Genomic DNA, 12,447 nt, shown 5'->3' with positions numbered 1-12,447 from the left:
AAGGCGCAGTGCTCGCGTTAGGAGATGATGTTCAGCTCTCGCGAGATTTACTCAAAGTTTTTAAAATCACGTTCTCTCTTTTATTACAATACATATATTATGAGAAATACATAATATACTCTGTGACACGTGTTTTAGTTTTTTATAGGATTCATCATTTATATTCTAGGTGTGTATTTTATTTTATTACTTTGCTTCTTATATTCAATTTTTTATTTGTTATGTACTTGTTGTGCACAAGAGAAAAATAAAGTCTTGAAGTCTTTAAATGTTCTGGGAGTTATCTCAAAATCATATCGGCTCTTTTAACTACAATATTCATTCCTTAGTTTTATATTTTTTATTTACTATCCATTTATATATATTTTTAGTAGCTTCAATTATGCAGAAGACTTGCAAATGTACAAGGGAAATTCACAATCTTGTCCTATATTTTAAAACATGTCACATTCCCTGGCATTTATTTGATCATTTTATACAACATTAAAAAAATTTGAACTTTAATAAAAGGAGAATGAGAAGACATCCACATACTCTTATTTTATATTTGAATTAATTTAGTTCTTTTAATCTAAGAAAGACAATGTTCACCAGTGTTGAATTTACAACTGCACTTAACATTTATTAATTTAATTTGAGACTTACACCGTTACCTTTCTTTGATCAATTTAATGTTGCAGCTCATTCTTTTAATAGTCATACTATTTTAGGATAGACTTCTACACTATTTTTGCCACATTTATTTTTACCGTGAAGTACAAATATATAATAGAATATCAATTCACAATATTCCAAAGTCGTACAAATTGCTCATAAGACAATAGTAATTTATCCTGAATACACACAACCACTGACACTCAAACCATGTTTCAATATAAATTTTATTGGCAAGACAAACGCAAAAAGCCACAGAATCATCAGCTTCACATTACTATGCAGACTCACGTCCAAAAGTCGGGCTTCGGCATCAATCTAAAATAAATACCCTCAACAAGACTTGAACAAATATATAAAAAGAAAACATAAATTAAGGAATTTAGAACATCCACACATACTGCAGTAAACTGGGACGGGGATATAATTCTGCCACATGAGGAAGAAGATCATTTTGCAGTGTGAATATGATTGGTTCAAAGGAATCTGTGTATATGGTGAAATTAATAATATGAATTTATCATATGCACTATTGTTTTTTAAACTAACCTGCACCACTGAGTTTGGGTGAAGCCCAGTTAGTGGAAGGTGAGTGTAAAGGATCACATACATGTTGTTAGTGACATGTATATTTGAATTTAGGCCCAAACCACAAACACAAAGCTTATGAAATTTTTCTCAGACTCAGTAACTAAAAGATAAAATCAACGTTTACATGAAGCGGACCCTGATCCTACAGCTGTTAGATACAAAATTGTACTTTTAAAACAAAATTCAAACACATTATCTTAAGTCTCACGACGGCTTAGACACCAAAACCTGTCTGTTCATCCAGTGTTCCCATGGAGGACCATGCAGCGTGTCATGTGTCAGTGAAAGCTTGAAAATAAATCACACAATCACTTGCCTGGTCTCTGTGTAACGAGAGGTGATCTAGTGCCACTATCCTGTCTATGAAATGGACGACTGGAGTTTATAATAGAATATAAATACTTCACTATGATAGAGTTTCATGTGTCATTACATTAACACAGCCCACCGGTGTATTCCAGTCACATTTCCCCTTGATAGCTGTGATATGCTTAAAGTATCAATATCCACTGGTGCAGTTATGTTCATATAAAGTAACAGTGGCAAATAGAGATGGACAACAAAGAGCTAGCTGTGAGTGAACAATGAGACATTTATCATTTACTGGTTCAGCTATTAGAAATCAGGAACTGTTCAATGGCAGGACAGAAGCATAAAAACATTACTCCTCTTGGCTGAATGGTTACTCATACCATATAGTTGCTCATTTAAATAATAAATATGTGTCATCATATCAAGTGAGATTTGCTGAGGACAGCATTATTTTGACGATAAAGTTATGGCACAGCACTTCTCTGAATATAGAGTTTATCTAATTTAATATAATCTTTTACTATGCAAAATAACTTGGTGCTCTCAGTATGCATTTCTCCTTTTTGCTTCTTTTGGGGGGGGGTGGGGTAATCAGATTACTCAGAATGCATTCATCGCTGCCTCTGTGAATTTGTTTTCTTTTCATTCTTACATTTAGTTCTACTCCATTTTGGATCTCTCCATCTTGGTTTTCAGGATTTCCTGTAACAGAATAAAGCATGAGCAGTTATAATGATGTCAGCAAAGTAATTAATGTCATAAGCAGGAGATTTTCAAAAGAAGAAAGTAAGAAGAGTCTTTACCTCTTCCTCGTCCAGCATTACGGGGAGAGCTCTGTACGGAGAGAGAAAGCAGAGTTTAAATAAGGAACTCTATAGCTTGACTGATTCTGAGTATGAACAGTGTATTTTTTTATAATTCTGTAATCTACATTAATAAACTAACAGGAGCTGAGATTAAAAAGAATCACAGTTTTAAACCAATTGCTTATTCTCACAAATTCCAGGCAGTGTTTAAGCAAAACGCTGTACTGGTGAAACCAGTGAAACCATTATGGGATATTTTCCATGCAACCATGACGTCACAGGGATCACTCAAATTTAAATTTACTACTTACACATCAGCAACAGTCGTAGGAATGTTCTCCTCGACCCATTTAAGGTCTTCATCCTGTTAAGAAATGGAAAAGTGTTAAATCATGCATGAGAATAACAGTGAATGGATGAAAGAGAGATGATGACAGTCAACAAACCTCTTTACTCAACAGTTTCTGAGATCCATTACTTTCAGGCTTTGAGCCCCTCATCTTCATTCCCTCTGAAAGAAGAAAAGACCAGAGTCAACTGAGACGACATGAAAGTCAATGACATGATTTTAACATAATTAGATTTCAAAATGTTGAATATGAATGAGCTCTGAGCTTTTTAAACTAATCTCTTCTTGACATGTCTGCGTGAACAGATTTAGATCGTGGCCTTGATGACACTGGATTATATAACATTACACCACAACTGACAAAGTTTGTCTGGATGATTTGCAGATAAGTGGATGTAATTAACTATGGTAAGTTTAAATATGGCATCAGAAGAAACTGGGACACAATCATTTTCACATTTAGGGTTGCTGTGTCAAACTGAAGGAGCAATAATAACATTAAACACACATCATATTAATCTCTATAAGGTCACCAGGGAGGTTGTTAGCTCGGACGCTGGGCTGCTGTGGCACAAGATTTATCTAAAAGTCAATTTAAACAGTTATTTCCCTGGTTGTTGAGCATCTGACCTGCACTAACACAACATGCATTAATATTCCAAACACTATCTGACGCAGATGTTCTCAATAGTAAGCAGCCTCCGGCCAAACGCTTTGCTGGTCTTGCAATGGAAGAAAGGAAGTCTTACCAAAAGCCTCATTCAGCATGGGCTCCTTGGCCTCCTCCTCATCGTCGTCTTCATCAATCAAAGGGGAGTGGGAGAACCTAAGAGGAAGGAGAACAAAACGCTGAATTATGTTCACTCTGTATATAAAAGGAAGTTTGTGGACTCCAGTTGGCCTCTGACCTCTGACTGTTGGCAGACGGCCGCAGCAGAACCATGATGACCAGCAGAATGGTGGAGAACAGGAGACGCCAGAAGGCATCATCTACCCACAGGTCCCTCCAGCCCTGGGGACAGGATGGAAACAGAATCCAGAGAATAAAGAGATGGCTTCTATCCAGCTGAAATGAAAACTTAAACTTTCCATTTCTGTGTAAACAGGAGACGGAAACCTCGCTGAGAAGAACGGCAACACAACGCAACCATCAATCGGTAACAGAAAACAAACTGACCGTCTGGCAGTCTACCAGCTTGAAGACCTTGGTGGTCCAGATGATGAAGATGATAGAAGCTGAGGACAGAGAGTAAACACGGGTTTCATTCTGACGGCTGCAAACAATATGCAAATGCTTAGTAACAACAGAGGAAACCTCCCAGAATTAGACGCTGAGCAAAAGGTCACTGAAGCCAGAGGGTTGACAAGAACATAAATGCATTTACATGATTGAAATACATGAGGTGCACACTGAAGCAGAATGGGGCAGATATGTTAAAGCAATAGTTTGTTATGTGAGATACATGCTTTATCTTCAAGTCCAGGAAAACTAACATTTGTTTGGCTCCAGCTTTGAGTCTTTTTATCTCCATGAGTAAACAAAGTAGAAGTATTTCCCAAAGTGATTCTGTTTACTGCAACTTGCAGGTTACATTTCCAAACAACACAAACTGAAACATGCATCAGTCGGTTTCTGAAAGTGAACTGATCATCACGTAGCAGCTGCTTCTGCGTTAACATCCCATTTCTCTTCTCGCCCTCGAGGAGCCGAGAGCAGAGACAGAAGACTTTCTCTTAACTCACCCAGAACGGAGAAGATGAGCGTGTTGGTGAAGTGCTGATACAAAGACAGCTTCACTATGTTCCTGCGGAGCTTCAAGAGACGAGTGGTTTGGGACAGGCTGATGAAAATGTAGATGTAAGTTAAGGAGAACGTGTTGTGTGTGTACATTAGAATGAGCGAGATTAAAGGCTTATATCTGCAGAGCATATACTGCTAAGCCTCAGGAGTTTTTCAATGGCGCTGCTCGAGTAAAGGATATCCACCACATGACACAGGAGTCGATGAGGGAGAGGCTGAGATTAGCAACCAGGGCAACCGTCCCATAGAAACCCTGAGAGAGAGGAGACGAGAGACAGGGGTCACAAGACAGACCCGTTAACATGAGTCTTCAATCACAAGTCACAGTGTGTCACAACATGCACTGAGTGGCCCCCACAGACAGATGCCCACAGGTGAAGCTAAAGAGAATCGCTCAAAAAACGCCACCTCCTCCATGTTAGTGGATGGCAGAAAAATACACACCACTCAAATAAATGGTTTCTGTCTTTTTAGGTAGACTTTATTTTGCTGAAAGTGAGATTGGTTTTAATTAGTTGACTGAAGATGGCAGCACTTATATCTGGGATATTTTGGCTTCTTTACTGTATAATGTGAATAAGTTGTCCATCTTATCATCCAGTCTATGGTGAGCACATGTGATCAGATCTATTTGCAGATAAACACATACCTTACTTCATTGCTGTTTGAAAAGACAAAAAGCAATGTTGCTTTTAGCCAGTCTGACAATGTGTTTTGTGCAGATGTGTGTGTGTGTGTGTGTGTGTGTGTGTGTGTGTGTGTGTGTGTTGAAATAACCCATTTCAAATGGTAACAAAATACAGAATCAATACATGATGGTCTCTGTTAATATTGCGGCCGACCGCCACAATCAAATCAATGCACCGAAAGTGCAAAAACATTTTCAGTTCTTTATGAAACAGAAGTTCGATTCAACGTCCTTCATTGTGGCCCAGGATGCATTTGCGTTCAAAAATACACAAAGACACAAAGACCATGTGTGTGTGTGATAGTGACTGAGAGAGAAGAGAATCACTTTGTCCTTAGGGAAGTTGTATTTTCTAAAAAAGCTTGTCCTCTGTTGGAATCTGGTGAAGATTTAAGTCTCCTGACAAAACACATCTGCTCACCAAAGTGCACCGGCTCTCTTCATCCCTCTCCCTGTCCCTCGTATCTCTTGTTTGTTTGTTTAAGTTTCTGTTTTCATGACCTTTTGAAAATTGCTGCAGCGTCTCCGGCTCTATTTGAAAAATCACTCCTGGATCAAAATTGTCATTTCCTATTATCATCACTTCTCTGCCTTCCGGAGACTGAATCCCTGGATAACCTCCTCTCTCCTTTGTCCCCCCCCCCCCCCACTCAAAATCAAACCTACTTATTCGGCGTGCCTTGAAAGCTGCGCTGGGCTTTTATATAAAAAAAACACCACCAGCTAATCTAGTTAAAAAAAGAACAGTGTCTTCATTTTATTTTTGCCTGAATAAAATTCAACTGTGGCCATTGGGGAATTGATATTTAAGGCTTAGAAGTTAAGTATAAATGGTAAAATATCTTTCCTCTCTGAAATAGTTAGTTTAGATGGCTGGTGTGTCTACTATCAGGATCTGTGAAACAAAAATCTCCTGCTGTAATCTGAAGCTACCGAGTTGCAGACAATGGAAAGCTGTAGTCTTTAAGACTCACATTAAATGAATGGTCAGAATTAAAGCCATTAAATGGATCCAATTAATCGAGTGAGCTCTCAGCGCAATCATTTTTATTGTAAGTGCTACAGATTCCAATATATGTCATTCAAATTCCTTTCAACTCACACACGCTAGACACAATTTAAATTTGATCACACAGACATCAGTGGTCACTCTTTAGTTATCACCTTATGCAAATAAAGCATGTCCTACTGCTGCTCTTTCAGAATAAAAGTATTCAACTGGCTATTCACCGGGTCTCAAGACATTCAGGTCAAAGCAGACAGAGGCCGTTCACCAAAACTAAAAAGGTAATTTTAGCTGATTTCCAATGTGAACAGCTCCTCTTACTCTGTCTTCATCTGGCTTTAGTATGAAATCAGATAATGGCTAAATAATTATTATTTACTGACTTCTTTATCAAAACAAGGTGAGTTTCCGTGGCTGCTCCTCTGTTACGTTTCTGTTTCAGATGTGGCTGCTCAAGAAAAGTTTAAATTTCCATATGTTGGATAATCATCTGCATATCATTGTTGATTTAGGAACCAGTTGAGAGCTGACGGTTGAAAGGAAAATTATCATGATGACAGTTGATACTTACACCCGTCACTCTCAGGACTCCCTCCACAGAGGAGAAAAGCAGGTAGAGAAGCCCCACGGCTGCCAGCCGGTGCACCGTGGTCCCCAGCATGGGCCTACACAAGTACGGAAACCCACAGAGTTCAATTTAACAATACCAGTTTCTTTTCAAATGCAACTACTTGAAAATGTTGAGAAAAATTAAACTTACTTGACTATCCCATACCCGAGACTGACAATGAGCACCAGGATTCGAGCCAAAGATCTTTTGAGTGCAGAGAGCAGCTCAGCAAAAATCACAGCACCTTGAACTGAGAGGAGATAAAACACAGCCAAATTAATGAAAATGTTTGAGACCCACGTGAAGAGAAAATCAAAACAGCAGAAGGAAACGGACCGTAGTCTCCTTTGTAACGGATGCTCTGGTACTCGGAGTAAAACACAGCTTTCTCCAGCATGCCGAGGATGATGACGCCGCCGATCCAGAACTGAATCCTCAACAGATCTCTCCAGTAGCAGGCGCACCAGAAGAGCCAGACAGCCCCGAACAGGACGTACACAATGCACATGATCATGAAGAACTGGGACGGACAGAAGAAGAAGAAGAAGAATATTGAGAAGTTTTGTCAATAAAAAGCTGTTTGCAAAGTATATGATTTGATTTCTGAAGACCAATATTCTCCTTTTTGAAGCTGTGGACTATGAGAGTATATTCCTAGGGTGAGTTTTGTCCGAGTCATTTCCTCAAGTGTAACTTAAAGTACATACCATCATGAGTGGCCAGTCTGCTGGGGAGGAGTAGTCATGTGGTCCCTTCATCTCCACTTTCACTGGGGAGAGGAAACTCAAATAAACCACTTGCGCTGACACAAATCAGAGTCACTTAAAAAGAAATATTCTTCGTGGCTACTATCATTATTATTCTCTTTTCTAAACCGATTTTCCTAATGAGTGAACATGAAAGACTCAAACGCTCTTGAAGAGAAACAAACGGGGTCTTTTCTCACTCGTGAAAGCAAAGTTGAGCTGCTCGGTGCCAATGTCCTCATCGTCACCTCCACGGAACATGGGCTGCACCTTCACTATGAACAGATAGGGACTGTCCTCCCAGGCTTTGGCCACTGCACTGATGTCCTGGAAAATTATCATTAGTGTTAAAAAAACACACAGTTTGACCTCTGGAAAAATAGAGATTTTAAACATTCGTGTAAAAAGTACTGAAATCCCGTCTTACCGGTTTGTCAGGCCAAATGAAACTCTGATTTGATGGGTCACTCTAAAAAGAACAGTAAAAAAAAGGGTGGGTCAAGGGGTCGATTCCTTTTTCAGGGGTGTACATCAGCTGGATCAGTGACTCACCTTTGGGCTGGTTAGGGGCTGATATGGGTTGAAGTCAGGATAATAGACCTGGGCGGGAGGACAGAGCAAAGATGTAAATAAGAAAAGCACAAGACGAACGAATGAGGTTAAACAGAAATGTTCAATCCTCTGTTTAGGTTCTTTTTCGGTTGTATGTCAACGCACCCTCGGCATGAAGAGGGTGGAGCAGTTGTCGAAGTACATGTAGCCCTGACTGTAGAAGCCGCTCCAGCCATCTTTCAGCATGTGGTCCATTCCAAACATGTTCGTGGCTTTGTTGTCCTACAGAAAGAAGTGAGGAAAGAAATCCACTTTGCATTGACTGTGAATAAAATAACAAGATCCAACAGTGTTCGATGATAAAAAAAACACTAAGCACAGATACAGATATAAACATTAGTTGTGTATTTACATGAAGGGAGGAGAGATACATCTAATTTCTGTCTTTCACCTAATTAATATTAAAAATAAATCACACAAAACCTTGACTTAATTCTGCTCTAAGTAAAAGTTGCAAGAATGAGGCTGCAAACAACTAAATGTGTGGAGCAGGATCCAAAGTGAAACCGAGGGAAAGTTTGATTCAATTCAAGCTAATTAATAAGAGGGGGAAAAATTTGTTGAAGTTAAATACTTGGACTTCAGATCTAAGATATTATAAAGTGCATTGTTGAATATTTTGAGGACTGCCACCCATGTCAGCTGCTCATCGTGCTGCCTCGCCTGCTCTAGAGAAATGTCAGGAGGCTGAAAGAAGCAGACGCTGACATTTCATAGCACATCTGAATGAAAAAGGTAGGGGACCTTTATATATATATATAGATATATATATATGTATTTCTCCTTTTTTGACCGCCTGCTTTGAGACGAACACTGACAAGGTGACGAGCATCAGAGGCAGAGCAGCAGCTGAGCTCGAGAGGCGTCTGGACAGAGAGTCAGGGCCGGTGTGAAGACAGAAGAGGAACCCCAGGCCGTGAAAACACTTAAGAGAGGAACACAACACAGCTGCTGTAACAGCCTCCTGATGCTGAATGTGAAAGAAAATTTGACAAACTGGTGAAAACCCGATGAAGATAAGTATTGGAGAGTGAAACATGAGGGAATAAAATATAGATAACGTTGTTTTTCTCTCAGGAAATCAAATGCTACGCTCAATTTTATGAATTTTTCAGATTAACAATGAAAAATCTACAATTTGGACTTTAGGACATTTTCACACCAGAAAATCGGAACCAAGATTCAAGTCTTTTACTTGTTCTACTTTTGATCTGGTTATTTTGGTTTCACGTTGTTATTGAGGGAGCGCATTAAAACACACGTCCTGTTGTCATCACTGACTGTACCTATACCCGACATTGGTTTAGGGTTAGGATGAAGAATATGAACGAACTGGTTCATGTCGCAAAAATAAATATTCCTTTGTAATTTCTTCAATTTCTGCATATTAAAACGTCCGCCTGGCTGTATATATGTACATGTACTACATCTACAGTACTATGCAATATTTACATTCGCAGAAGTCAGGGGTCAGCCATCCAGAATCAAAGGTCAACACTCACCGGTGTGTTGAAGACCTCGTTGTAGCAGACGGAGGAGCGCAGATACCAGCTGATGTTGAACGCCAGGTTTCGCTCACATGATGCCAAGTCGCCCTGGACTGCAGGGAGAGAACACCATCAGTTACTCAGGTGGTGATAAGTAGAGAGTAGCAGGAGAAAGATCCCACTTCCTGTTACAAACCATCACATGACAGTTTGTGTATGAATTCCAGGAAATAAATCTGTGAAATTGTCGCGTTCCATTTTCAGAGAGAGACTTTCATCCTTTCTCTACAAGAGGATGTTGCATTGCCTCCTTTTCTCCATCAGAAGGAGCTGATGTCTCTGCCTACTTCAGAGTATTAAGGATTTCTCACTTATGGCTGATGGAAGCGGAGGCAAACTGTGAACCTCCGAGAGAGGAAGCAGTCTCTGATTCTGTAGAACTGAAGCTAATCCTGACAGTTGTCATTAACTGTTTAAATTTGATTGCATCCTCTCAATCTCCACGGTGGCTTTGCTGAAAACAAAATAATCTAGGCAATGTTTTGTGACTTCTCAGATTAACAAATGTAATAGTTCCAGAGAGGGTTTGGATTTCTCAGATTGAAGAGTAATGTAGTTAAATTATCCACCTGATCAGCAAATGTCAGGTAATCTTATCTCATTTTGAGGACTAAGTGTAACAGAAGCTGAAAAACAACGAAGCATTTATGATTCTCTGAAGATAAACAAGAGTTTTCTCATAAGATTGTTCATGCTGACATTTCGTTCCCCGATGCCTTCCCTCTCTTTGCAGGACATTGAGCTTATTAATCACATTTGGAGTTAACCCCCTGAGGTTCTTAAACACACGGTGGGAGCAAAACAATATCACTCCAGCTGACATTTAAATGTTAAACCCAACGGTGCGTCCTCTGCAGTGAATCTTCAGATAGAGAACTACAACAACTGGCGTTAGCAAATAGACAGCAACCATGTTCTCTCTGTTGTGATGAAGGAGTTACTGTTTTTGTTTTTTTTAAACCAGCCTTTGGTGGTTTGTGACTGAGTCAAAACTTCTGAGGGAAGTGAAGTCAAACATTTCACAAATCAACTTTTCATAAGAGGAAGAAGATGAGGGCTGGACGGATGTTTTTTTAAATAAACTTGAAACCTGTTAAACTTGTTTTTTTGTTAATGTCAAAACCTGCGTGGGATCAAATAGACTCAACTTGAGTTTTGACTGAGTCAGTTTAGTGTCACGTGTTTTCACTGGCCTGGGAGCCACTGAATGAAAGTAAATATCCCAGCGAGTGGACAAAGGATCTTTGTACTTTCTTTAAAACACACTTTGCCCTAATCTTATTTGAGGCGATGGAAAAAAACAGTGCATGACGGAGAGGTCAGAAAAACGTACACTTCATAGAGATGGTGGTGTTGGCGTACAGCGTCTTCCGGAACACGGCATTTTGTGTCTGAAAAATACAAAGAGACACGTCAGTCGGCTGCTGTTCAGGCTCCTCGCGCACATCTGGATCACTCACACATGATTAACTTCATTATTCAAGCCACTTAAGACCAGGAGGCCCTTCGACAATGATCAGGATGTAAGTCAAACACCTGACGATGCAAATGAAGATGTGTCACGAACATTAACCAGCGGTTGGAATCTTAATAAGTATGGTCGACCTTCCATAACTCAAGGGTAAAACTCCATCTTCTCCTTCCAGCCGTGCTCCGTCCAAATTCATAAAGAGGACTCTATAAAATATTGTTTAATGATCATTCGTGTCAGGACTGAAAACAACAGTTTAAAAACAACAGCTTCTCCTTTAAAAAAACATGGCTGCCTCCGTGGAGAGGATCCGCTTCCTGATGTACATATAAAGTATGTAAACATTAAAGGGCCCATTCTAGGGTTAGGAAAACGACAAGTTGTACGATTTAGATGAAACATCACTAGGATTATTTTATATTATAGAAAATATGACTTCTGCCAATAGATCCCTCTCAGCTCACTCTTACACACTGGACCTTTAAAGCTCACTCAGCCTTTACACTTAAAGACAACGACACAGGTGATTGATAACATTTGTGACCAGATGAGTTCTTCTGTTGTTCACAGATGAAATAACTGGTTGAACTTCTCTTCTCTCAACTACAACACATCCTCATTTCCGGTTTAAATCCGCTTCTATTGGACCCAGCGACAGATCAGCAGCAGGACGCAGAGAAGGAGCTCGTGTAGGGTCCGACAGGTGAACACAGGCGGGTGGAGGGGCTAGCTAGCCAGTTAGCTTCGTCGTGCTAACAGCTGTAAACACAGACGTTGATGATGATGATGATGATGATGATGATGAGGATGATGGAGGAGCAGCACTGACCGGGTTGATGTCAACGCTCCACACGGACACTTCCGCCGCGGCGCCGAGACGCAGCACGGACGCGAGCAGGAGCAAATGTAACCGACGGGCATCTGTCATCTTCTGGGTCTGAGCATCTACTTGTTCAGGACTCACTCACACACACACACACAGACACACGGAGACACAGACACACACAGATACACACAGACGGTCTGTGGTAGCTTCAGTCTGTGGGACACACGGAGCTGTATCCGCATCCAGTTCCGGTTCTCCCTGCAGTTCACTCTGCCGCAGCTAGAGGGCGGAACACACAGGGAGAGGTGTCCCCCGGTTCTAACCATAGGTTCTAACTCAGGAGACAACATCACCTAAATATCATCATCTGTTGTTATGATGGAGACTGATGATATAATTTATACATCACACTCTACTATATTCTACTC

The 12,447-nt window shown here is 40.2% G+C and overlaps 1 protein-coding gene across 1 annotated transcript; it reads right to left on the bottom strand.

Annotated features, from left to right (window-relative positions):
• Positions 1 to 863: 863 nt before the first annotated feature.
• Positions 864 to 12,289, bottom strand: LOC128450709 (transmembrane protein 87A). Its single transcript, XM_053434320.1, has 20 exons — positions 12,023 to 12,289; positions 11,056 to 11,113; positions 9,678 to 9,775; positions 8,281 to 8,397; positions 8,116 to 8,163; positions 7,991 to 8,032; positions 7,764 to 7,890; positions 7,525 to 7,586; positions 7,154 to 7,337; positions 6,968 to 7,067; positions 6,779 to 6,872; positions 4,695 to 4,766; positions 4,456 to 4,564; positions 3,890 to 3,948; positions 3,621 to 3,724; positions 3,462 to 3,538; positions 2,810 to 2,874; positions 2,675 to 2,727; positions 2,361 to 2,391; positions 864 to 2,259 (listed from the first exon to the last, which is right to left on the bottom strand). Exons 1-20 carry the CDS (start codon positions 12,119 to 12,121, stop codon positions 2,218 to 2,220), a joined length of 1,641 nt encoding a protein of 546 aa, XP_053290295.1. The 5' UTR covers positions 12,122 to 12,289; the 3' UTR covers positions 864 to 2,217.
• Positions 12,290 to 12,447: the final 158 nt, after the last annotated feature.

This window comes from Pleuronectes platessa, chromosome 11 (assembly GCF_947347685.1).
Source record: "Pleuronectes platessa chromosome 11, fPlePla1.1, whole genome shotgun sequence".
Classification (NCBI taxonomy): Eukaryota; Metazoa; Chordata; class Actinopteri; order Pleuronectiformes; family Pleuronectidae; genus Pleuronectes; species Pleuronectes platessa.
Note: the sequence above shows the minus strand (reverse complement) of the source record. Positions and strands in the feature narration are given on the sequence as shown.